Source organism: Colobus angolensis, unplaced genomic scaffold, assembly GCF_000951035.1.
Source record: "Colobus angolensis palliatus isolate OR3802 unplaced genomic scaffold, Cang.pa_1.0 Scaffold78, whole genome shotgun sequence".
Classification (NCBI taxonomy): domain Eukaryota; kingdom Metazoa; phylum Chordata; class Mammalia; order Primates; family Cercopithecidae; genus Colobus; species Colobus angolensis.
Window position 1 is genome coordinate 7,089,718 of NW_012121598.1, and position 26,353 is coordinate 7,116,070.

At 39.3% G+C, this 26,353-nt stretch overlaps 1 protein-coding gene across 1 annotated transcript in view; it reads left to right on the forward strand.

The window, feature by feature from the left end:
- TMOD3 (tropomodulin 3 (ubiquitous)) overlaps window positions 1-26,353 on the forward strand; it is an 88,525-nt gene that overhangs the window by 38,854 nt on the left and 23,318 nt on the right. Inside the window, exons 4-6 of the mRNA XM_011928627.1 lie at window positions 3,864-4,020; window positions 20,395-20,517; window positions 22,154-22,243. Coding sequence (XP_011784017.1) covers window positions 3,864-4,020; window positions 20,395-20,517; window positions 22,154-22,243 — 370 coding nt within the window. The remainder of the gene's footprint in view (window positions 1-3,863; window positions 4,021-20,394; window positions 20,518-22,153; window positions 22,244-26,353) is intronic.

The following is a 26,353-nucleotide window of genomic DNA, read 5'->3' on the forward strand; positions in this document are numbered from 1 at the left end:
AAAAAAAAAAAAAAAAAAAAAAAAAAAAAAAAACAATTAGGGAAAGAGCTGGGACTAGGTCCCTCACTGCCTCATTGATACCTGGTGGTCTAGCAGTCTTTCTGTTAAACCACACTGAGTCTCCTCCCAACTCATGCACTATGGTATCAGTCTGAAATCTGATGGCTTATTTTTTATTTGTAAATCCATGGCCTGCTTCTTGTGTGGGGAGGCTTGATTAGCCTCTAAATGTCTTTTGCAAACTCCCCAACCCCAGTCGCAACTCTCCTAACCTCGATATTGTTAGTCGAGACTAGGAGAACAATGATGTTTATTGACAACATCTGTTTGTTGGGTGACATGTTTTTGGAAAGCGTTCTGGTAAAGAACCAGGTAAGAAAAAAGGTCAAGGATAGTAGCAGCTACTTCAGCCAGAGAAACACCACTGTAACTTGCAAAGTCTCAGGAAGTAGGTTGAAGGTGTGTGTGGTACTGTTTTACTTTTTGGAGTACTGTTTTACTGTCCTTTTGAGGACTGTTTTACTGTCCTTCTGCTGTATTCAGTGTACATGTTTGCTAACTCACTGCATTTTGGAGGACTGTTTTACTGTCCTTCTGCTGTATTCAGTGTACATGTTTGCTAACTCACTGCATTTTTGCCAAAAAAAAAAAAAAATCTATCTCCAGAAGACAGCCAGCCTAGCAAAAGCTTTCCCCTGCCCCACCCCTCAAGGCTGGGAATATATATTACAGCAAAATTGCACTGCAAGAGAGAAACATGTCATTTTTAGTGACAATCATATTAAAGAAAATTTTTATCTGAAAAGTAATTATGATCTATTAGCTTACTTGATTAGAGTATATTTCTAATGAAGCTTGGTTCATGGGTTTATAGCCTCTAAAACCAGCTAGCTGTCACTTAGTTTGTGGTTAGCCTGTTTTTGGCCGGGTATAGTGGCTCATACCTGTAATCCTAGAAGGGAGATTTGCTTAAGAGCAGGAGTTCCAGACCATCCTGGACAACATAGCAAGACTTTGCCTCTACAAAAAATTTTAAAAATCAGCCGGGGGCATGGTGGTGCACACCTGTAGTTCCAGTTACTCCAGAGGCCTAGGCAGGAAGATTGCTTGAGCCCAGGAGTTCAAGGTTGCAGCAAGCTATGATCACATCACTGCATTCCAGCCTGAGCAATAGAGCAAGACCCTGTCTCCCCTCCAAAAAAAAGAAAGAAAAAAAAAAGGCTTTCTAAGGAGCCAGGATTTCAGCTATCATATTTAAGACTGTGTGTGTCACATGGGCTTGAGCAGGCAGGTAGAGTAGTGCAGCTTCCATTACTACCACCATGAAATAGCAATATATACATCTATGCATTATTGATGGAGAAGTAAAGTTACTTTTTATTAATTTGCCTTAATGAGAATCTTGAAAAGCATTCTACCATTTACTTTATTCAGTAAATATTTGGAGACAACTTGTAGATTCCAGGTGCTATGCTAGGCTTAGGAATACAAGAATGAGCAAAACAAATGTGATCTTTGCCCTCGTGACACAGGCTGGTAGGAATAGGAGCAGTTTGACATTAATCAAATAATCATACCATATTAAAAGAATGGTAAATGCTACACACTGTAAGAGCTTGTGATGAGAGGTTAAGAAAAGCTTCCCTGGGGGAATGGAGCTACAATCTGAAAAATGAGTTGCAAAAAGGGATAGGCAGAGCATTCCAGGGAAGGGAGACCACACACATAGAGGCCTGGTGGTAGAAGGAAGTATGTGGCAAGTACAAGAGAGAAAAAAAAGTTCAGTGTGACTGGAATGGAGAGGATGTATGAGATGAGGCTAGGGTGACAGACTGAGGGGCTGGTGGTGAAGGATAAAAAATATCAGACAACTGATACAGTTGGGAAGCTAATGTAACAGTCTCAGCAAGCTTGGATCATAGTTTGGACCAAAGTAATAATGTTGGAGATGGGAAAAAGATGAATGAGTTCTTCAGGAAGTAAAAATGAGTAGGGCTTGCAGGTCGATTGGAAATGGATTCTTCACGTGTAGTTCCTCTCTTGATTTCTAAGTCTAAAGGTAGAAATCTTATGTTTCTTTTTTATGGTTCCATAAACAATTTTATATTACAGAAACATACTTGGTACAGAGTTAGGAATGGACCTCCTGTGTGTTTCATCTTTATAGTTCAGCTTTCTGTGTAGTAGGTACCATTACATAAAGGGTAACACAGGTGAATTTTATGAAAATTATTATGTATCTCAACAAATGACCACAGTTGAAGTGCTGTATTTCCTAGTTACAAATTGAATATTTTCTATTAACATTACCCTTATAAGATTACCCTTTATAATGAAAAATTATCTTATACCACCCACGAAATTCAATTGGGAGGTTTTGCAAAAGAGGGCTGGCCCTTTTGTGTGATTTCTCTGGCTGCCTCCCATTTTCAAAGCAAAGATATACCCAGAAATAGGAGACAAGGCAGTATCACCTCTTTGGCTTTTGACAAGCAAAAGGACGGTGCTCACTTTGTCTAGTCAGCCCTTGTGTTTACTGGGCTTAGTGAAAATTAAGGGACTACAGGAGAAGACTTTAATCCATCACCTTCTACTCCACCTCCCTCAACTCTAAGTCAGTCCATGCACTCAAAAGCTTTACCCATGTGGAAACCCAGGAACATAGCTCTTGCTATGAGTATTTCAGGGGTCCCTTGGGGCATGTGAAACAATGATAGTGATTGTTGCAAGTACATCCTAGTGCTCATGTATATATGTATGCATACACACACAAGTGGAACATCTCACATTGTGTTTAAACTGAAGTAATCTGATATTCTACTGTGTGATATATATGTTTTAATCATGAAAAAGTCTGTACAATGAAATGGAAGTCATGAAGGAATATCATGTACAGAGTCATTTAACACTCTTTTGTAATAGAATTATTCTTTGTACATATATATACACTGAGCAATTATTAAGCATTAATAAAACTTCTTTTAAAAACTTTTATTTTAAGTTCAGGGATACATGTGCAGGTTCGTTACGTAGGTAAACTTATGTCATGGGGGTTTGTTGTACAGATTATTTCATCACGCAGGTATTAAGCCTAATACCTGTTAGTTATTTTTCCTGATCCTCTACCTCCTCCCACCCTCCTTCCTTATGCTCCAATGTGTGTGCTCTATATGTCTGTGTGTTCTCATCATTTAGTTCCCACTTATGTAAGTGAGAAGATGCACTATGTGGTTAATAAAACTTTTTTATTAGTATCCCAGAACACTTAAAAACTAAAGATTGTTTCCTGCTATTAGAATCCTCTCTGAAGAAAATGTTCTATTAGAAAACATATGCCGGGCGCGGTGGCTCATGCCTGTAATCCCAATACTTCGGGAGGCTGAGGAGGGCAGATCATCTGAGGTCAGGAGTTGTAGAATAGCCTGGGCCAACATGGCAAAACCCTGTCTCTGCCAAAAATGCAAAAATTAGCCAGGTGTGGTGGCAGGCACCTATAATCCCAGCTACTTGGGAGTCTGAGGCATGAGAATGGCTTGAACCCAGGAGGCGGAGGTTGCAGTGAGCTAAGATTGTGCCACTGCACTCCAGCTTTGGGGATAGAAGGAGACCCTGTCTCCAAAAAGAAAAGAAACTGTACTTATGTATGTGCCTATTTTAATAATAATGTAAGTGAATTCTACCTAATAAAAAAGAAGTTTCATGTTTGGAGCAGTTGTACATTGCTGTCCTAAAATCCTGCAATGAAGTGTTTAGTGCCTGTATCACATTCCAGTCTGTAATTCCTTTTTATATGGGTAATCTTCGGAAGCATATAGCATTAGCATTCTTATTGGTCATACTGGCTGATTCATTCTCTCTGGCAGAATGCCCTTCTGCCTGCAGGGTTCCGGCAGAAGAACCAGACATCAAAGTCTGCCACAGGGCCATTTGATAGAGAGCATCTCCTTTCATATCTGGAGAAGGAAGCATTGGAGCATAAAGACAGGGAAGACTATGTGCCCTACACTGGAGAAAAAAAAGGTAAGCCCAGAATTTTGAAGTCATTATGTAGTAACACTTGATTTTTCTTTTTATAGGTGGTGTATGGAGAAAATCATATTTTTAGAGATACATCATTGGTAGCCTTAAATATATGATACTGTTGACTTAAACATTTATTAGTTTAGAGACTTTATTTACATTTTTCATCAACTTGGCCAATAAGTTTCTTCTTAATGATGTTAGTAAAGTTTTATTACACAATGATTTTGTATAACATTCTTTAATTCTCTACTGTAACAGATCTAAAAGTGTATTGAAGGGAACTTTTAAATCCAGTGGTAGATTACAGAGTACAAATGATGTTAAGGCATCTATTCTTACTGCATTCTTTAAAGTGGAATGCCATAAAACAATTCATGCCATGTTTTCAAAGGACCCTTTTAAAAAGCTGTTCTATAGCCATCCTTATTAATTCATGGTTATGATTGCTAATGCTTCGTAATCAGTACTTTTCAGAAATTTTTCTAGTCCAAGTCTCCCTCATTTAAGTGTTTGTGCTTCTGTATCCTCAGTGGAGCTTAAGTACAGCTGTGGCTTTTTTTAATTTTTTTTTTTTTTGAAACAAAGTCTTGCTCTGTCACCCAGGCTGAAGTGCAGTGGTGCCATCTCACCTCACTGCAACCTCTGCCTCCCAGGTTCAAGCGATTCTCCTGCCTCAGCCTCCTCAGTAGCTGGGATTACAGGTGTGCGCCACCATGTCTGGCTAATTTTTGTATTTTTAGTAGACATAGGGTTTCACCATGTTGGCCAGGTTGGTCTCGAACTCCTGACCTCAAGTAATCCACCCACCTTCGCCTCCTAAAGTGCTGGGATTACAGGCGTGAGCAACTGCTCCTGGCCACAGCTGTGTTTTTAAAAGTTCTATATATATATATACTTAAATGAAACAGGATAAGTTTTTCAGCTTTCCAAACAGGTAGGCCTGAAAATGCAAATTCTACATTCACTCTTATTTGGAATATTGTGTATAGAATACTGGGGAATGGTGACAGCAGTAGCAGAGCTGAATATCAGCTCTTGCAGGCACCATTTTTATGTCTGAATTCTTTCTAGTCTGGGCAGGAAGAATGGTACTTGGGCTTTTTATTTGAGAAAGAGGCCCTTCTCAATAATTTTGGCCAGAACTGTGTCACATGGCTACCCCTTAGCTGCAAGGGAAGCAAGAAAGTTCATTTTAGCACTCCAGCTTCTATAGTAGAGGAAGGCTAGTGAATGGTAATAGTAGGTAAGCCGTAAACTCAGCACCTGACTTTTCCAAAATTATCCATCACCTCAGCCCCTGTGCTTTTTCTTTAGAGTCCTCCTCCCCTTCATCTCTTGTTAAGGATCACTATCTTTGTTACTTGAGTTAGGGTTCTCCAGACAGACAGAACCAGTGGGATGTGAGGGGAGAGAAAAGTTTATTTTAAGAAGGCATGTAAAATTCAAAATCTAGCAGGCTGGAGACCCAGGGAAGATTTACTGTTCTTGTCGAAAGGCAGTCTAGTGGCAGAATTTCTTCTTTCTTTGGGGAGATGAATCTTTGTTCTTTAAGGCCATCAACTGATTAAATGAGGCCCAGCCACATTATGGAGGTTAATTGGCTTTACTTAGAGTCCACTGATTTAAATTTTAATCTCATCCAAAACAACAAAAACAAACAAACAAAAAAACCTTCATGAAAACTTTTAGAAGAATGTTTGAGAAAATATCTGGGCACCACAACCCAGCGAAATTGACACATAAAACTAACCATCACACCACTGTTACAGGTGGGAATGTCCTGTCCCTCAGGTGCTTGGGGCCAGAAAAAGAGTTCAAAACCAATGCAGAGTTTTGAAATGTGGAGAATCATAAAGACAGGCAGAGGCATCTCTTCCTTTTTATTTGTCCAAGAAAACTACTGGTTGTGTTTTCTCTGTACAGCCATACAGATGTCAGTGTTTATGGCTTTAATCCTGCTTAAATTGGAGAACATAATTTTATGAGAAAAAATACTGGTTGATCACCTATTATTCTGTGTGTTTCAGGTGGACTCTGGGGGTATAATGTGGAAAGGAATGGAGGTAGAAACAAAGGGAGAGATGTGAGAAAAAGAGATGTCAGAAAAAAACTATGGAATTTGAGGACAAGGAGAAAAAATAAGAGACCTGAAAGAAAGCTGCATTTGTCCCAGGCTAACCCAGGAAGCTTCCTAATATGCCCTTGTTTCATAATCTCCAGTTACCTAGGAAAATACCTTGGAGGATTAGAGGAAATAGGAAAGAAAGTAGAGAAGAATTATGGAAAATAAGAAAATACAACAGGGGGAAAAGGATAGAGGTGAGGAATATGGGTGACATTAGGAAAAAGTGCTGTATCCTCAACTGTCGTAGAATATCTTTGTCCTCCTATGTATCTTTTTAAATTTTTACTTCTTACTTTAGGTTTTAGATAGGTAAGAATAAATGGAAGTAGTTGAACAAGTAATTTTACATTCACAATCAGTGGTTTCTGTTTATAGTACATTCAGTATTTTTACTGCATCTTTTAGCTACATATGTCTATTAAATACTGTTTATGGGTGGTTCTGATGCAGTGATTAAAATGATATCTTTTTTTAAATAATGAACTTTTTGTTACTTAGAGAAAATGCACCGAGGTATGTGCATTATGTATGTAGCTCAGTGAATTATAAAATAAACACACCATGTAATTACCACTCAGGTAAAGATAACAGCAGCAGCCAGATGCGGTGGTTCACGCCTGTAATCCCAGCACTTTGGGAGGCCGAGGTGGGCGGATCTCTTGAGGTCAGGAGCTCGAGACCAGCCTGGCCAACATGGTGAAACCCCATCTCTACTAAAAATACAAAATAGCCGAACGTGGTGGCACATGCCTGTAATCCCAGCTACTCGGGAGGCTGAGGTAGACGAACCGCTTGACCCGGAGGCAGAGGTTGCAGTGAGCCAAGATCACTCTACTGCTCTCCAGCCTGGACGACAGAGCCGAGACCCTGTCTCAAAAAAAAAAAAAAAGATAACATCAGCACCCACTGAAGGCCCTATCATGCTCCTTCCCAGTCACTTTTCCCTTTTTTCTTCTGAAAGGTAATAACCAACATAGTGTCTAATAAAATGATTACTTCTGCTTGTTTTGAACTTTATATTGATGAAAACATACATTCTGGGCATCTGGCATGCCTATGTCATACAGTTTTTGTGAGGACCAAATTTGTTTTGGTTTGATTTTTAGAGATCAGGACTCTCTCTCTTGTTGCCCAGGCTGTAATGTAGTGGCACTGCAACTTGGGACTCCTGGGCTCAAGCAATCCTTCCATCTTAGCCTCTCGAGTAGCTAGGACTACAGGCACATGCCACCACACCCAGCTGAGGACCAAATTTGTTAATGGGTACACTGAAAGCACTGTAAAGAATCATATGGGAGATGATTACCAAACAAGAGATTTTCATTCTCTGTCATGGAGAAGTGGTCTAGAACAACCATGGGGTGAATTTGTGAGTTTCATTAATCTATCTGATGGAAACATATACTATCAGATGTGGTAGAATCAAGCCTTATAAGCCACATCCCAGTACCATGGACCTGAAGGAGGGCAGATTCCTCTTCAGTAATCAAGCAACTTTGGCTGTAAAGCTCTGCTTTGAAATATAGCAAAAAGCCACCTCTAGTGTTCTGAAATCCACCCTAGACTCTCATCTTTAAGCAGTTAGCCTTAGTTTTCCTTAGTCACGAATATGCCATCCTTTATCTCATCTCCAAGATCCTGATAACATTCCAGAAGGTCCTCAGAGTAATTCATCTGTGTCTTATTAGAATACTTCCCATCAAGCTAAATGTTAATCTCCTCTGTAGCTCCAAAAATCCAGAAGCTTATCTTTTCAACATAAAAAAAAAAAAAAAAAATCCAGAAGCTTGTTTTTTAAAGATGCCTCTCCTATGACTCTGCCCTGAACACCTGGGTTGAGTCTCAGATTTTTTACTTAATAGCTTATTTTAGTGGAGATAGACTTTCAGATTGAGGATGCTTTCCCCAACAATAGAGGTTTTCCTCGTTCTTCATAAAAGTTTGCAAACCTACCTCTATTGAGAAACAAAGGCATTTTACTTTCTTAGTACGTTTAGATTAGTAAGAATCCATAAGATGTTCTTTTGTTCTCTAAATGATTTTTTCATTCAGACATGACTGGCCTCAGGGTACAGTACCTAATGGCAATATTAGCCTTCTGACCAGGGAATGTTATAGCAGTGTCATTCAGTTCCTTGAACTCTTTCCAAGTTATATGCCAAAATCACAATTATATGCCCAAATCATAAATTAATTATTTTAAAGGGTCTATCAGATGACTGCTTAATTTTTTTTTTGGAGATGGAATCTCACTCTGTCACCGAGGCTGGAGTGCAGTGGTCTGCCACCATGCCTGGCTAATTTTTTTATTTTTAGTAGAGACGGAGTTTCGCCATGTTGGTCAGGCTGGTCTCGAACTCCTGACCTCAGGCGATCTGCTGCCTTAGCCTCCCAAAGTGCTGGGATTGTAGGCGTGAGCCACTGCACCTGGCCGACTGCTTAATTTTTTTAAAAGCAAAAACTTGGGAACCACTAAAAGGATTACTTACCTAGTCATTAGACTATTTTCTCATATTCTGAGACTCACAATTAATTATACTTGTTATTTTTTCATTTAAAGGCACACTCTGTTTCTGGAGCCAAAATTAGACATAACTGGCCAGGACAAGAGGGAATCCTTATAAAACTAAAACTTGCACATGGTAGGGTTTTTCCTTTTGACCAATAAAAAAGTATATATTCATGCCAAATTTTATTTTCTAGATTGCTAAAAAATGTTTTTTAGAAGCCTGATAGACTAAGGATACTTAAGAGTTATTATATGTAAATCCATTAATAATTTCACCTCATGATTTGTGAAATGATTGTTTATATGTTTTACAGAATTGAAAGCATATGTCAATATATAAGAAGAAGAAAGTAATCCTAATTAAGTGAAGCTCAAGGCCTTATGTCTTACATGCATTTGGGGGAATATTTTGTTCTATACTGGTGAATGTTTTACGTTTAATACTATAGTTTTATTAACAGCAAAAAGACATTAGCTGGTAAAGGTAAGCTGACAAAAAGTGTGTTACGGGTTGTTTTTAAGTGCATTATTTACCATAGAACCCACAATATACACATGTTAAATTCACCTAAATCTAATAAGCTCAGTAGGAATGGTATCATGATATCAAATAATCTTGACAAAGATGAATGGAAATGTCTTTCTTATGAGTCTACTATGTTCAAAATGTTGAGAAACTGAATGTTTAAGAAAATTAAAACAGTCTACCTCTTCTTATTGTCTGCTAAAAAAAATTAAAACAGCTGGGTGTGGTGGCTAATGCCTGTAATCCCAGCACTTCGGGAGGCCAAGGCAGGTGGATCATCTGAGGTCAAGAGTTCAAGACCAGCCTGACCAACATGGGGAAACCCTGTCCCTACTAAAAATACAAAAATTAGCTGGGCATGGTGGCGTGTGCCTGTAATCCCAGCTACTTGGGAGGCTGAGGCAAGAGAAGCGCTTGAACCCAGGAGGCGGAGGTTGCAGTGAGCTAAGATCATACCACTATACTCCAGCCTGGGCGACAAAAGTGAAACTCCATCTCAAAAAAAAAAAAAAATTAACAAAATTAATAACGTATTTTCTTTTTTCTTTTTTTTTTAATAAAAAAAATAGAGACAGGGTTTCGCCATGTTGCCCAGGCTGGTCTCGAACTCTTGGGCTCAAGCACTTCCATCTGCCTCAGCCCCCAAATTGCTGGGATTACAGGTGTGAGCTACTGCGTCCTGGTCCATATTTTCAATATATGTTCCTTTTGCTTAAAGATATCATGTTAAAATGTTGGAAAGGTACATGTAGCTTTTTACCTCTTCCTCCTTAAAATTTTGCAAAATATATAACTGAGACATAGGCCAGCACAAGGGTGAAAGAGAGTATTCATCCAGCTCGTTCTTGTTCAGAGAATGGTGAAAATTCTCAGTGCGGATTATTAGTTCCCATGATATTTTTACGTAGCATGCGTATTCTGTCTCAAAGATAGATGAGGCATAGAACCTTGCCATGAATTTATCACTTGGAGAAATACTGTGTCCCAGTCTTCAGTATTTTTTACTACCTGTCATTTTGTTTTGTTTTGCTGGGGACTCCTCCTCTCTGTTGCTGGTATCATGCTCCGCCCTTACCTAGACTAAGATTTTTCTTTCCCCTGTGTTACTTCACGGACGGACCAGAGCCATGGCTGCACCTTATATCCCATACAGAGATGTGCATTCTGATTCTGTTTGAGCTGCTGACTCACCCGGTATGGGCTCCTCCCTTCCTTGCACTACACTCCTTTTCTTCCTGCTGGGCCTTGGGGTACAGCCATTTATGCTTTTTGGTGGTGGTTTTCTCTTTTCCTGTCCTGAGGATGGAACGCCCTTGTGTTCTTTCCCAAGAATTCCACATGCCCCTCCCTGCTTTTCTAAAGGTAAATTTCACCCAGTTGCCTTAAACTAAGGACTTCCCATATACTGTCCAAGTTATTTATTCACAGTTATGTTAGCTTTCCAGAAAACCTACTCTTTCTCACCTTTCTGAATATGTGATTTCTTTGGAGGAAAGACAGACCTGATCCCTCAGGAAACCAGAAAGATCATGGTTACAAACCTGCCTACATCTACAGGATTACATAACCACCACTGGGCAATTGGTTTCTGCTAAGTCCAAAGATAAAAACTGGCTCTTATTTTTGTAATCATATTTTAAGAATCCTAAACGTCCCTTGTAGACCTATGAAAAGTGGTCTTCCCAGGCACTGAAGCTGATATTTGAAATGGGCTATTTACATTAGTCATGCAGATGCTGGCATCTCCTTTTCAGACTGGTCATGCAATGTCATTTGAATGATTCACTGTTAACTCCTTTAGGGTAAGGAGTTAGCCACATGGATGGCTTGTTACTCATGTTAACACCCGGTTTTATGGGGAACCTTTCCTGGATAACTACACCCACTCTGGATAGTTCCTTTCCTCCAGTATTTCTCCATATGATTTACATACCATAAAGTACTGCATTTATTTATTTATTTATTTATTTAATTTATTTATTTATTTATTTTGAGGCAGAGTCTTGCCCAGGCTGGAGTGCAGTGGCACGGTCTTGGCTCACTGCAAGCTCCACCTCCCGGGTTCACAACATTCTCACAACATGCCTCAGCCTTCTGAGTAGCTAGGACTACAGGCGCTCACCACCATGCCCGGCTGATTTTTTTTCTATTTTTAGGAGAGACGAGGTTTCACCATGTTAGCCAGGATGGTCTCGGTCTCCTGACCTCGTGATCTGTCCACCTCAGCCTCCCAAAGTGCTGGGATTACATATGTGAGCCACCGTGCCCGGCCTAAAGTACTGCTTTTGATTGTTTCAGAATATTGTACTATGAGGCTTTGTTGCTACTTGTTTTTAGGATTGTTATGTCCCCTTAATGGATTGTCCTTTTTGTTATTATGAAATGACCTTTGTCTCTGGTAATATTCTTTGCTATAAAACCTACTTTGCCTGATGTTAATAGAGCCTATCTTTCTTTCTTTTGATTAGGTGGCATGGTATATCTTTTCTATTTGTCCTATCTGTTCTTTGTTGTTGTTATTGTTGTTGTTGTTGTTGTTGTTTGTACTCCAGCCTGGAGTGCAGTGGCGTGATCACAGCTCACTGCAGCCTCACAGTCTTGGGTTCAAGCAATCCTCCTGCCTTACCCTCCTAAGTAGTTGGGACTACAGGCGTATGCTACTGTACCTGGCTAATTTTTGAAATTCGTTTCAGAGGCGGGTCTTGCTATGTTGTTCTCAAATGCTTGGCCTCACACAATCCTCCCACCCACCTCAGCCTCCTGAGTAGCTGGGATTACGGGTGTGAGACACCGCACCCAGCACTTTAAAAAAAAAAAAAAAATCTTCCGGCCAGGCATGATGGCTCACACCTGTAATTCCAGCACTGCGGGAGAATCACTTGAGGTCAGGAGTTCCAGACCAGCTTGGGCAACACAGTGAGACCTTGTCTCTACTAAAAATGAAAATAAATTAGCTGGATGTGGTGGTGTGTGCCTGTAGTTCCAGTTACTCTGGAGGCTAAGGTGGGAGGATGGCTTGAGCCCAGGAGTTTAGTGCTGCAGTGATCCATGCTCATGCCACTGCACTCCACCCTGGGCAAAAGAGTGAGACTCTGTCTCAAAAAAAAAAAAAAAAAAATCTTTCATGCCTCTACTTCACTTTTTGAACATGTGTGATGTAATTATAGTAACTTTTAATGTTCTTAACTTGCCAATTTTATCATCTATCATTAAGTCAATTTTGATAGACCAATTTTTTTTCTTCTCCTTCTGGATCAGATTTTCCTGTTTCTTTGCATGTTTGTAATTGTTTGTTGGGTATCAAACATACTAACTTTCCGGTGCTGGATGTATTGATATCCCTATAAATATTCTTGAGTTTCATTCTGGAATGCAATTAAGTTACTTGGAAACAGTTTGATTCCTTAGAGTCTTGCTTTTAAGATTTGTTATGTGAGACTAGAGCAGTGTTCAGTCTAGGGCTAATTATTTCCCCAATACTGAGGCAAGACCCTTCTGAGTTCCCTACCCAATTATGAGCCTTGTGAATTGTCAGTTTTTCCAGTCTGGCTGGTAGGAACAGGTTCTATTCCCAGCTCTGCATGAACGTGGGCATTATTACCTCTAAGCTTTGAGATGTTGTTTTTTTTTTTTTCCCTTGGCTCAAGGTAGCTCCTCACATACACGTACCAATTGGTGCTCTGCTGAACACTCAGTGCAACCCTCTGCACAACTCCTGGGCTCCCTCTGTGTGCAGCTCCCTCCTCTCTGCTTCCCTATCCTTCAAACACTGGCTGCCTTGGTTTTTCTGGACCTCAGCTGTGTCTCCTCAGCTCAGAGTTCACCAGGCTCTTCCTGAATTTCTGCTCCCTGATCTGCAGCCTGGAACCTTTCTCCAGGCAATAAGCTAGGTAATCATAGGGCTCACCTCTTTTTTCCCCATTTCATAGGGATCACTGTCCTTTGTTGCCTGATGGCCAGTGTCTTGAAAACTGTTGTTTCTGGCCAGGTATGGTGCCTCATGCCTGTAATCCTAGCCCTTTGGGAGGCTGAGGCAGAAGGATTGCTTGAGGCCAAAGAGTTCAAGACCAACCTGGCCGACATAACAAGACCCATCTCTTTAAAAATATGTGTGTATGTGTGTGTGTGTGTGTGTGTGTGTATAAAACTTATTTCATATATTTTGTCCATTTTAGTTGTTTCAGGCATGTGGGTAAATTCTGTCCTTATTACCCCCTCTTTACATAAGATCCTCTAGATTAGGATTCAGTTGCTATTCTATTTCCCTGTTAGAGTATTAGCTCCCCAAAGTGAAGGATCTCTTGTATTGTTTTCCTTATGGTGTCTTTCTAGTTCATTGTCTAGTGTACACAAGCTCACTCACTAAACATTTGTTGACTAAGCATTTATTGGTGACCATATTGCAGCATCAAGCAGGTGTGGTGTGTGTCACTGTATCAAAACAAAAACGTCTTTCTAGGCTCTGTCCCCTAATCCTTTAGTTTGATTGGTTTGAGGTTTGTGTGCTGCTTGTCAAACAATATATCGCAAAGCCTCTTGGAGATTATAGTGGCATAGGGTCCTTCACTCTTTTCTGGAACAAGGCAGTTTATAAACAAACAGTAAAGTTAGCTAGGGCCTTTCAACTCTGTAGGAATGAAGTAACCAAGAGCCATCCCTGTTTCTTGTTACTATATTTTTTATATACTCAACAAGGGTGGGAGCTATGACTAAGATAATTCTTAACATTTGTTGCAGCTGTAACTTGCTATCGCGCAAAAGAGATGAGGACTAGTAAAGAAAGGTCCTGGCAATGGAATTGCTAACATGGATCACAGTATTTCTCACTGATTTTGTGACAATAACAAGGATCTTGGCACAGGATATTTCTTTTTTTTTTTTTTTTTTGTTAGCACAAACATGGGTTTGGATAAATGCCATACATTTAAATTACTATTATATGAATTCTTATCTCAATGTCTTTCATTTCCTTAGCTGCTGTTTTGTAGTTGCAGAAACATTACTAAACTGTTTTAACACTCTTAGCAACCAAGGGTCAGCCTTATTTTTGTTTTGTTTAACTTAGGGGTGGGGAATGTATCATTTCATACTTATCCGAGAGTTTTTAAATCTGATCTAATCATTGTTTATTTTTATTTATTTATTGTTTTGAGACAGAGTCTCGCTCTGTCGCCCAGGCTGGAGTGCAGTGGCGCGATCTCAACTCACTGCAACTCCACCTCCCGGGGTCACGCCATTCTCCTGCCTTAGCCTCCTGAGTAGCTGGGACTACAGGCGCCCGTATTTTTAGTAGAGACGGGGTTTCACCATGTTAACCAGCATGGTCTCGATCTCCTGACCTCGTGATCTGCCTGCCTCTGCCTCCCAAAGTGCTGGGATTACAGGCGTGAGCCACTGCGCCCAGCTATAAACAAAATCATACAATATGTATTTGTGGCTTCTTTCACTTAGCATAAGGTTTTGGAGTTTCATCTTGTTACAGTGTCTGTCAATACTTCATTCTTTTTTATGGCTGAGTATTATTTTATTGTATGGATACCACATTTTGTTTATCTGTTTCTCAGTTAATGGATACACAGGTTGTTGCCACTTTTTAGCTATTGTGAATATGCGGGCTATGAATATTTTTATGCAAGTTGTTGTATAGACATATGATTTTATTTTTCTTGGATATGTGCCTAGGAATAGAATTGCGGGATCATAAGGTAACTATTTTTTAACAAATTGAGAAGCTGCCAAACTGTTTTCCAAAGTGGCTGCAGTATTTTACCTTCTCACCAGTAATGTACCAGGGCTGAAATTTCTCCACATGCTTCAACACTTGTTGTCTGTTTTATTATAGCCATCTTAGTGGATGTGAAGTAATATCACATTGTGGTTTTGATTTGCATTTCCCTAATAACTAATGATACTGAGTATTTTTTCATGTAGTGTTAGACTACTGTATATTTGTTTGCTTTTTGGAAATGGGGTCTTGCTATGCATCCTAGGCGGGACTCGAACTTCTGGGCTCAAACAATCCTCCTACCTCAACCGACCGAGTAGCTGAGATTACAAATGTGCACCACCATGCCCAGCTGTACATAATCTTTGGAGAAATGTGTCTTCAAATCCTCGCTTACTTTTCAACTGGGTTGTCCTTTTATTGTTGATTGGGAAGCATTCCTTATATATTCTGGATAAAAATTTCTTGCCAGATATATGGTTCAAAAAATGTTTCTCCTATTCAGCAGATTGTCTTTTCACTTTCTTGATGGTATAATTTGCCCCATAAAAGTTTTTAATTTTGATGTAGTACAATTTATCTATGTTTCTTTTGTTACTTATACTTTGGGTGTCATATCTAAAAACCATTGCCTAACTCAAGGTCATGGAGATATAATTTTTTTTTTTTTTTTGGAAACAGAGTTTCGCTCTTGTTGCCCAGGCTGGAGTGCAGTGGCACTATCTTTGCTCACCGCAACCTCCGCCCCCCGGGTTCAAGCCTCCCAAGTAGCTAGGATTACAGGCATGCACCACCATGCCCAGCTAATTCTTTTGTATTTCTAGTAGAGATGGAGTTTCTCCATGTTGGTCAGTCTGGTCTTCAACTCCTGACCTTAGCTGATCCACCTGCCTCGGCCTCCCAAGGAGATATAATCTTATGTTTTTTCCTAAGAGTTTTATAGTTTAGCCCTTACGTTCAGGTTTTTGTTTTTATTTTACTTATTTATTTTGAGTCGGAGTCTTGCTCTGTCGCCCAGGCTGGAGTAGAATGGCGCGATCTTGGCTCACTGCAACCTCCGCCTCCCAGGTTCAGGCGATTCTCCTGCCTCAGCCTCCCGAGTAGCTGGGATTACAGGTGTGTGCTACCACACCTGGCTAGTTTTTGTATTTTTAGTAGAGGCGGGGTGTCACCTTGTTGGCCAGGCTGGTCTTGATCTCCTAACCTCAGGTGATCCGCCCGCCTCTGCCTCCCAAAGTGCTGGGATTATAGGCGTGAGCCACCATGTCCGGCCCATTTAGGTTTATAATCTATTTTGAGTATGGTGTGAGGTAAGGATTCAACTTTGCATATGAGGGCTAAGAGTGGTGGCTCACATCTGTAATCTTAGCACTTTGGGAGACCGAGGCAGGTGGATCATTTGAGGTCAGGAGTTTAAGACCTGCCTGACCAACATGGCAAAACACTGTCTACTAGTAGTCCCAGCTACTTGGGAGGCTGAGGTATGAGAATTGCTTGAATCCAGGAGGCGGAGGTTACATTGGACTGAGATTGCACCACTGCGCTCCAACCTGGGTGACCAAGTGAGAGACTGTCTCAAAAGAAAAAAACCAAAAACAAAAAACTTTGCATGTGACTATGCAGTTGTCTTAGTAGCATTTGTTGAAACACTGTTCTTTCTCCATTGAATTGTTTTGGTATTCCTGTAGAAAATCAACCATAAGTATAAGGGTTTATTTCTGGATTTTTGGTTATATTCTATTGATCTAAATGTCTTTCCTAGTGCACCAACACCGTTTTGATTATAGTAGCTTTGCATTAAATTTTGACAATGGGAAATTTAAGTCTTACTTACAACTGTGTTCTTGGCTATTCTGGGTTTCCATATGAATTTTAGGATCAGTTTGTCACTTTCTATAAAAAAAACCAACTGAGATTTTGAAAGAGATTGTATAAATCTGTAAATTAATTTGCTGAGAGCCCCTTAGGTTTTGTATTCATAATACTAACTTAGGTCCTTCCTAGTTTATCCTTTCTTACAAAATTAATTTCTTTACTTATACTTTTCTATAACTAAACTTCATATATATGCATTAAAAGATAACTTATTACAGTGTATTAGTGTTCAACTAACCTAGAAGAAAATATTAAGTAATTACTTTTTGTATTTTAAAAAACAATATTGTACAAGCTAAATCCCTCTATAGCAAAAATCTCTACATACAGAAAAATTATGTAAAGAGATTGGAAAAAAAAAAAAAAAACAGAATCCAATTTCCTTTTTTTGAGATGGAGTCTTACTCTGTCACCCAGGCTGGAGTGTCATGGCATGATCTCGGCTCACTGCAACCTCTGCCTCCTGGGTTCAAGTCATTCTCCTGCCTCAGTCTCCTGAGTAGCTGGGACTACAGGCGTGCACCACCACACCAGGCTAATTTTTGTATTTTTAGTAGAGACGGGGTTTTGCCATGTTGGCCAGGCTGGTCTCGAACTCCTGACCTGAGGTGATCCACCCACCTTGACCTCCCAAAGTGCCAAACAGGAGTGCCAGAAGAGGTGCCAAGCTATGTCAGAACTCTATGAAATCGAGCAAAATTCTGTATGACAGAAAAATTTTTCTAGGTCGTTGGGAGTTTTGTTTTGCCTTACCGATTTTTCTGCCGAGATTCATTTTGTATTTGTAAGCATTAGCAAAAATTTATGTATGGGGGAAATTAGATACGAATAATGCCTCTTAAGGAATGTGTATAAGGATTATAAAAAATAAGCATCTTAGATTTTTATAGTGCTTTAGATTCCATCAGTCCCTCAAATAAGACATGGGCAGCTATTTGATAGCTTGTGTAGTTTTTTTTAAAATTAGCAAGTAAAAATTGTGTTGTTTATGGTGTATAACTTTTTTTTACATGTACACATTGTGGAATAGCTAAGTTAAATTTGACATACATATTACCTCACATACTGATCATTTTTTGTGGCAAGTAGATTGAGTAGTTTTGTTTAGTCAGTGAATACCATAATCCAGTTGCTCTCAACCTTGGCTGCTATGCATCAAAATCCCCGGAGAGCTTTAAAAAATTCAGCTGCCCATGCAGCATACAAGATTAACTAAACCAGCATCTCTGGAGTGGGGCTTGGACATGAGAATTTTTTAAAGCTCTCACAGTGAAGCCACTGTGCATGTAACATTTAGAACTACTGCCATACACAGTTGAAAATACTGGTAGATTGAGCTAAGGAAAATGTAATTATCCTGAAGTGGCAATTAAAATTATGCCCCCCCTGAAATGTATGTCACTTTAGTTGTAATCTGAACCACTATGAAAAGTATGGCATTATCAGGACATAATGATTTGGATTTCTCTTTACCGGTGAACCAATAATAAAAGATTATCCAGTCACCAGAATTCCAAAATTTGGTACTAAGATCAGTTATACATACCACCATATAGGTGGGCATTTGTTTGTGGGGGGGAAGTCTGTTGCTAAAAAAATCAAGTTTGTAAGCCGCCAGTTAATTGGAAAAAGCACTGAAGCCCTGGCCTTAAGAGTTTGACAACCTGAGTTCTAGTATTAGCTCTGCTGTGTGACTTTGAGCCCATGTATTTAAGTTATACTTTATAAAATGGGGCCATTGGACTGAAGGTGATCACCAAATTGTTTATTCAGCAAATTGGATTGCCTGTTGTGTTCTAGGCAAGGATACAGGGATGAACAGAACATACAGCATCCCCTTGAAAAGCATGCAAAAGACAAACACATGTGCACAATGTCTAAGTGCAGCTATAGTGAAATGTTCAGGGAATTGAGGGAATATAAAAGTACTTTATTTGGTTTCAGTTTGGGACAGACACTATAGTTGCCCATTTAACAACCATTCACAGATGCTTGCTTTCCTAGCCACCCTTGCAGCTGAGGCATAGACCAGAGGAAAAATCTGCAGCGCAGGATTTCTTGTAAAAGTTGGCAGTTGAGGGTGGTCCAAGTACAGTGGTGGTTACAGCTAATTGATCACAACCAGTTACAGATTTATTTGTTCCATTTCTGCTCCCATTGTTTCACTTGACTAGCCTTAAAAAAAGTTGGCAATTGAAAAAGAACTCCTTCCTGTTCTGGCTTTATTGTGTGGGGACATAATACTTGGTGCTACAAAGGTCATCTTGAGACTGTGAAGGCCTAAGAACAAAGGCCTCCACACTGAGAATAGCCAAAGAGGAAAACAAAGGAACCTGGATCCTTGATGTCAACGGTGAGCTACTAAACCAACCATAGAACCACCTTCCTCTGGGCTTATTGAGATAATAAAACTTCATGTTGTTTGAACCCTTATTGCTTTAAGAGTGGTCTGTGGATCAGCATCATCTGGAAGTCTGGTTAGAAATGCAGAATCTCAGGCCCTACTCAGACCTGCTGCATCAGCATCTATACTTTAGTAAGATCCCCTGGTGACTAACATGAACATCAGAGCTTTTGAAGCACCAGTTTAAACCAACTTTAATTGGGTATTCTGTTCTATGCAAGCTTAGTAACCCAAGTTGTGTGAGTACATCTTGTTTGGTCAGCTAGTGCTGCAGTTATAATTATTAGCATTTTTCCATTCCCTTCGTATTTTCAATCTTGCATAGAACATATGGTCATAAACATGATTTTCATATGATAAAGTCTTTAGGTTTCTAGAGTAACTAGTTTCTTGTTCGTGTACATTGAGGCTTAGAGGAATAATGACTAAAAATTTCAGAGTGCCACTCAGGACGTAGAAATTTATTTGCAATCAGAATTTGAATTTTAGAATCATAATTGTCTCTGCCATCCCCCATGTGACAGTAACAGTTTGTTGCTTAATAATAAGAAATTGGGGCCAGGCGCTGTGGCTCACACCTGTAATCCTAGCACTTTGGGAGGCCAAGGCGGGTGGATCACCTCAGGTCAGGAGTTCAAGACCAGCCTGGCCAACATGGCAGAACCCCGTCTCTACTAAAAATACAAAAATTAGCCTGGTGTGGTGGTGCACGCCTGTAGTCCCAGCTACTCAGGAGACTGAGGCAGGAGAATGACTTGAACCCAGGAGGCAGAGGTTGCAGTGATCCGAGATCACGCCACGACACTCCAGCCTGGGTGACAGAGTGAGACTCCATCTCAAAAAAAAGGAAATTGGAATCTGTTTTTTTTGGTTTTTTTTTTTTCAATCTCTTTAAAGTTTTATAGGTTTTTTTGTGTATTCCTTAATTTATTTATTGATTATTTGTAAAGCAACTCGTAATTACTCTAAAAAGAGCCCATTTTTATTTCCACAGATGAAAAATTTCTCAGTTGACCTTTTCTTTCCAACTTTTACAGCCAAAATATTACACTGGAAACTTAAAAATCTATGTCAGAGATAAAACAAAATTACTGTTGATGTTAATCTTTTCCTTCAGGTTCAATTATACATACTTTGGTTACAAGGATAAAATGGTAATGAGTTAATAGCAGTAATAGTGGAATTAACAAAGTGCTTTATTTTACAGGGAAAATATTTATCCCCAAACAAAAACCTGTACAGACTTTTACAGAAGAAAAAGTGTCTCTTGATCCAGAATTAGAAGAAGCTTTGACAAGTGCTTCTGATACAGAATTGTGTGACCTCGCAGGTATCACCTAAAACAAGTTAATTTGTGAATAAACGTGGGGTGGAGTGAGAAATACCAGCACATACCTATATACATTATACAAATGTTTGCTTTGCCTAGCAAGTACTGTTGAATCAGTAACCACATATTTGGCTTTATATTTTACATGATAAAGCTGACATAAAGAGTTTCATTTCTCTAAATACTCTCAATAGTGAAATGTTTATGTTAAGAGAATGTATTGTGTTATTCGACACCTTTTCCCATGTTGTCATATTTGAAAGTCTTTCTAAAAATCTTTCATCAGCTGGTGCTCAGCTAGAAGCTGTCCTATCTGAACACCGAAAAAGAGTCTTCAGGGTCAACTGCTGACCTACTTTATCAGAAGACTGAGAGATGAGTAACTAGAAAGTAGATTGAAACAGTCAGTCCTGAACTATACTCACCACCTTCCCAACTTTTCTGAAGTGTATATGAAACACTCCAAACCTCTCTATTATTTTCATTATTGCCAATTTCTTATCTAGACCAGTATCTTCCCCTCCATACCCATGTACAACCTACTTTCCTAGATAGAAAAGTGTGATGCGCCGGGCGCAGTGGCTCAAGCTTGTAATCCCAGCACTTTGGGAGGCCGTGACGGGCAGATCACAAGGTCAGGAGATCGAGACCATCCTGGCTAACCCAGTGAAACCCTGTCTCTACTAAAAAATACAAAAAACTAGCCGAGCGAGGTGGCAGGTGCCTGCAGTCCCAGCTACTCGGGAGGCTGAGGCAGGAGAATGGCGTAAACCCGGGAGGCGGAGCTTGCAGTGAGCTGAGATCTGGCCACTGTACTCCAGTTTGGGCGACAGAGCGAGACGCCGTCTCAAAAAAAGAAAAGTGTGATGCATGGGGAGTTCTTCATACCAAATAACCCCAAGAACTCTTAAGTTTGAATGTAGCACTGATCGTCCTTTGGGAAGGACCTTGGAAAGGGACAAGTCAAAGTGTGATACCACAGCCAGAGCAGGAGTCTTTGCATTGAGGGACTGAGGACTGACAGATCTGTAAATAGTCCATTCATCAGAGTGGAATGAGCCAAGGACATCCTCTGACTTCTGCCTTATTTGTACACAAGGGCATCAAAAACTAAAACCAAATTTATTTTTCCTCCTGTCATATTTGAAGGGTGCTTATATTCTTACATACAAGAACCTAATACTTTAGTATTTTACTCTTAACTGGAGTCCAAATGCAAATTAATGACATGAGATCAACATACATTAAAATATGAAGGTTAAGTTGAAAATCTGCTTTTTGTCACATGATGTTCCTAGAAACCTTGTGAAATTAATGAACGGCAAAAATAGATCTTTTCCATTTTCTCTCTCAGCCAGCAGATGGAGCTAAGCATAGATTTACATTCAGGATTAGACTGCCTCCAACTCTGATTTTGGAAATGCGGGGAAATGTAAATTTAGAAATGTGGGGGAAAATAATAAGAGTATTGATGAGAATGAGATTGTAGGTGATTTTTAATCATTTTGTTCTTCTGTGTGTGTGTGATCTGTAATTTATAGGAAAAGGTCCAGAGAATATTAAAATTATTGATAGAAATTTTTAATTGTAAAACTTTTCATGTTTAAAACAATAAAAACTTTCTTTTTCTATATAGCAATTCTTGGGATGCACAATTTGATAACGAATACACAGTTCAGTAATATAATGGGAAGTAGTAATGGTGTTGACCAAGAACATTTTTCAGGTGAGTACTTAAAATGCTTTGTGAATTCTAATCCTTTATTAAATATATTTTGTTTTCGCCTTGTGTCAGCTTAAGTATTCACATACTATGTGTTATATATATGTACTTGAAACCTGACATTTCAATTTGGTGGTATTAACCAGGAAAGCCATTGGAAATAGAGTATTAAATATTTTGTGTTTAATGGGTCAGCAAATGTAATAAGAACCACTCTACCTCACTAAATAATAACTAAACAGTATAAAAGCTAGTCAAACTTGGTTTTGTTGACATTTTATTATCACTACTACTAATTTTCAAGAAATAGATAACAATACTTACAAAGAAATTACATTATAAAATCAGATTCAGGAGATACCACAAAACTATTCAATCCCTAAACCTTTCAGTCTGATGTGAAGTATTATATAGCCTAAAGCAAAGCTTTTCAGAAATTCATTTATAGGGGCCAGGTGTGGTGGGTCATGCCTGTAATTTCATTTTCTGAGGCTGAGGCAGGAGGATCGCTTGAGTCCAAGAGTTCAAGACCAGCTTTGGAAATGTAGACCTCCATCTCTACAAAATTTTAAAAATTAGCTGGGCATGGGGGCACATGTCTCTAGTCTCAGCTACTTGGGAGACTGAGGGGAGGATGGCTTGAGCCCAGGAGATTGAGGCTTCAGTGAGCCATGATCACACTACTGCACTCGAGCCTAGGCAATGGAGCAAGACCCTATCTCAAAAAACAAATAAAAAATTCATGTATAGGGTGTTCTTAAATTAGCCAGGTGATACATGCTTTTGTAGCACATTTAAACAATACATAGGTATTTATGGGAAGAAGTAAAAGTGTCTCTGTCTGCAGCTGTCATGCCCTCTGCTTACCCAAACAGCACCCTGTTAAAACAATTTTGTATATACCCTACCATACTTTTCAGTGTTTGTACTAATGTATACATGTTATACATAGTCTCTTGTTTTTTACAAAAAAAAAGGGGGATTATACTGTAAATATTTATTGCAACTTAATTTTTCAGTAATAATTCTATTAGCTAATTTTTTTTCTTTTCTTTTTTTTTTTGGAAACTTAGTCTCCCTGTGTCACCCAGGCTGCAGTACAGTGGCACCATCGTGGCTCACTGCAACCTCTGCCTCTCAGGTTCAAGCACTTCTCTTGCCTCAGCCACCTGAGTATCTGAGATTACAGGTGCACGCCACCATGTCTGGCTAATTCTTTTTTTTTTTTTTTTGTATTTTTAGTAGAGACGGGGTTTTGCCATGTTGGCTAGGCTGGTCTCAAACTCCTGACCTCAGGCGATCTGCCCACCTCAGCCTCCCAAAGTGCTGGGATTACAGGCGTGAGCCACTGTGCCTGGCCAACTAAATGTTTTTGAATGCTTACTGTGGGCCATGTTCCATGCACAGCTCTTGGATGTGGAGTACTCTCAGCCCTCAAAACAGTTCTATGAAATAGATATTATTATCTTTAATTTGCATGTGAGAAAGCTGAGATTTTAAAATAATTAAGTAACCTCAATATTTTACACAAAGTCAGTGGTAAGGATTTTAACCTGTGTTATATAGTGTATCACTTAGCAGTGGACCATGTTTTCTAGTCAATATGTATACATCTACCTCATTCAGACATGTGTATAACATTCCTTTTTATGATGTTTTGCAATTTGACCATCCCCCTTCTCATTTTTCAGTTTTTATTGTAGAAATGTTCAAACATACATAAAAGAAGAGAGAATAATATATTCATTACCCAGCTTCAGCTGTTTTTTAACATTTGTCAGCCTTGTTTTATTCATCTTCTGTCTCCCTCCCTAGCCCTTCTACTTTTTTTCCTGAAGTATTTTAAAGCAAACCCTGTTCATTTGTATTACATCACCTATAAATATTTCCATATGTGTGTCTCACAAATAAAGGCTTTTCTTTTATTGTAATCATGATGCCATCATCAAAGTTTAAAATTTACAGTATTTTCTTCATATCATGTAATACCCAGTGTGTGTCCAGATTTCCTCTATTCTCTCCAAAATGTCATTTCATGATTGACTCAAAAAAGGTTACACACTGCATTTGGTTGTTTGTCTTTTTAGTCTCCCTTAATTTCTTAACAGTTCTCCCCAACCTCTTTCCTTTTTTTTTTTTTTCTTTTTTTTCATGCCATTTATTTTTTAAGAAACTGGGTTATTTTTCATAGAATTTTCCACATTCTGGATTTGGCTGATTTCAACCTTATGGTATCATTTTATGTTTTTCTATCACCTGTGTTTCTGTAAACTTTTAGTTCTAGTGGCTTGATGAGGTGCAGGTGCAGGTCCCTTTTGGCAAGAATGCTTCATGGGTGGTGATTGAATCATATTAAGAACTTAGCTTATCAGATCTAATCCTTCCTATTTGGGGGAATGAGATTGATCACAGGGTTCAAATGTAGGCAGCCTGATCCATCCTTTTTAAGTTTCCCGTGAACCTTTTGCTTAATAATTCCTGCATCCCATTGACTGGATTCATTATTTCATTAAGGTGCAAGGCTCTCGAGATTTCTTTCCCCATTCCACACATCCTGTGGTTTTATAAAATTAGAACTATTCAATTTTCCATTCAATGAGGAAGTTCTTCCCTAGCTGTCTTGAAGACTACCTTGCTGAACTTAAGTGAGAGGGAGCCCACTCTCTGTTGTTGAGTAGAGCTCCATTAGGAAGCTTTTCCTTGTCTTGAACCAAGTTCTGCTTCTTGGCAATCTATACTTGTTCTAACCCAGCCTTTCAGAACAGCACTAAATTTGTCTCTTCTCAGCTTCTACAGGATAAATCTGAAAACAGCTAGCATAACTTCTTTTAATATGTACTTCTCCAGGCTAAATATATTCAGATTTTTCACCTTACCTCAGGAAAGTAATTTTCAAACCTTCATCTAAGTTGATCTCCTCAAGATGCTGTGTGTGTGTGACATTTGAAAGTAACAAGATACCCTTAATGGAATTTATTGGATAATCAGTGCACCCTGTCTCAAGATGAGTTTTGCTCCTAAAATCTAGAGGAAGGCAGGAAGGAAAAAAGCCAGATAGTAATCCATTTTGAACCCGGTCATTCTTTCCATGTCAATTGCTCTTACTCTTTTGTGGTCATTCACTAGTTTGTGAGCCTTTTGTAGTCTTTGACTTGAATGACCACAAAAAAGTAATGCTTTCCCCAGAAAATGCATCCATAAAAGTTTACCTGTTATAGTTGTTCATGGACCCCCACACACATACAGCAGAGCACAGTGATCTCTTGAAAGGGCTCAAGAATTTCAGGGCCTCTGTTGTTCACATCTGAAGCATCCTATTCCTATCGTGTGAGTAGCTGAGGTAAAGATTAGGGAGTGAGAGTGAGAGAGGGCAGTAAATTTTGGAGCCTCTGTCTCAGTAGCTCTTCTGTGTACCTTTACCTCCTCTCCCTCTCTGCTCCTTATTCCTACCCTCCTTCCTATACCTTCTTTCTCGCAGAAAGTTCTCCCTACTTTCCCACTGCAGAGTACTTCCCATGGGAGGAAGAGGTAATGTGCCCTCCCATCACCTTATTATTCTCATTTAGGCTGTATTTCTTTAAGTCTGTGATTCTTACTGCCTTTATGCCAATTATCAGTCAAATCTCAGAGAAATGATGAGATGCTAGATTTTATCATACTAGTACTTTATCTTAAATATTGCTAAAAACAAATGGCATCATCAACTTGTGCTATCAAATATATTTGAGTGATAAAAATATCTTGTAATATACTAAGACAATAAATACTCATTTTTGAGGACTGATACATGGCAAATAAATTAAATATTGAATATGTTTGGTATTTCAGTAAAATTTTATTTGGATGCCTTAAATGTGTGTCAAGGCCAGACGCAGTGGCTCATGCCTGTAATCCCAGCACTTTGGGAGGCCAAGGCAGGCAGATCACTTGAGGCCAGAAGTTCAAGACCAACCTGGCCAACATGATGAAACCCATCTCTACTAAAAATACAAAAATTAGCCAGGCATAGTGGCACACACCTGTAGTCCCAGCTACTCAGGAGACTGAGGCAGGAGAATGACTTGAACCCAGGAGGCAGAGGTTGCAGTGATCCGAGATCACGCCACGACACTC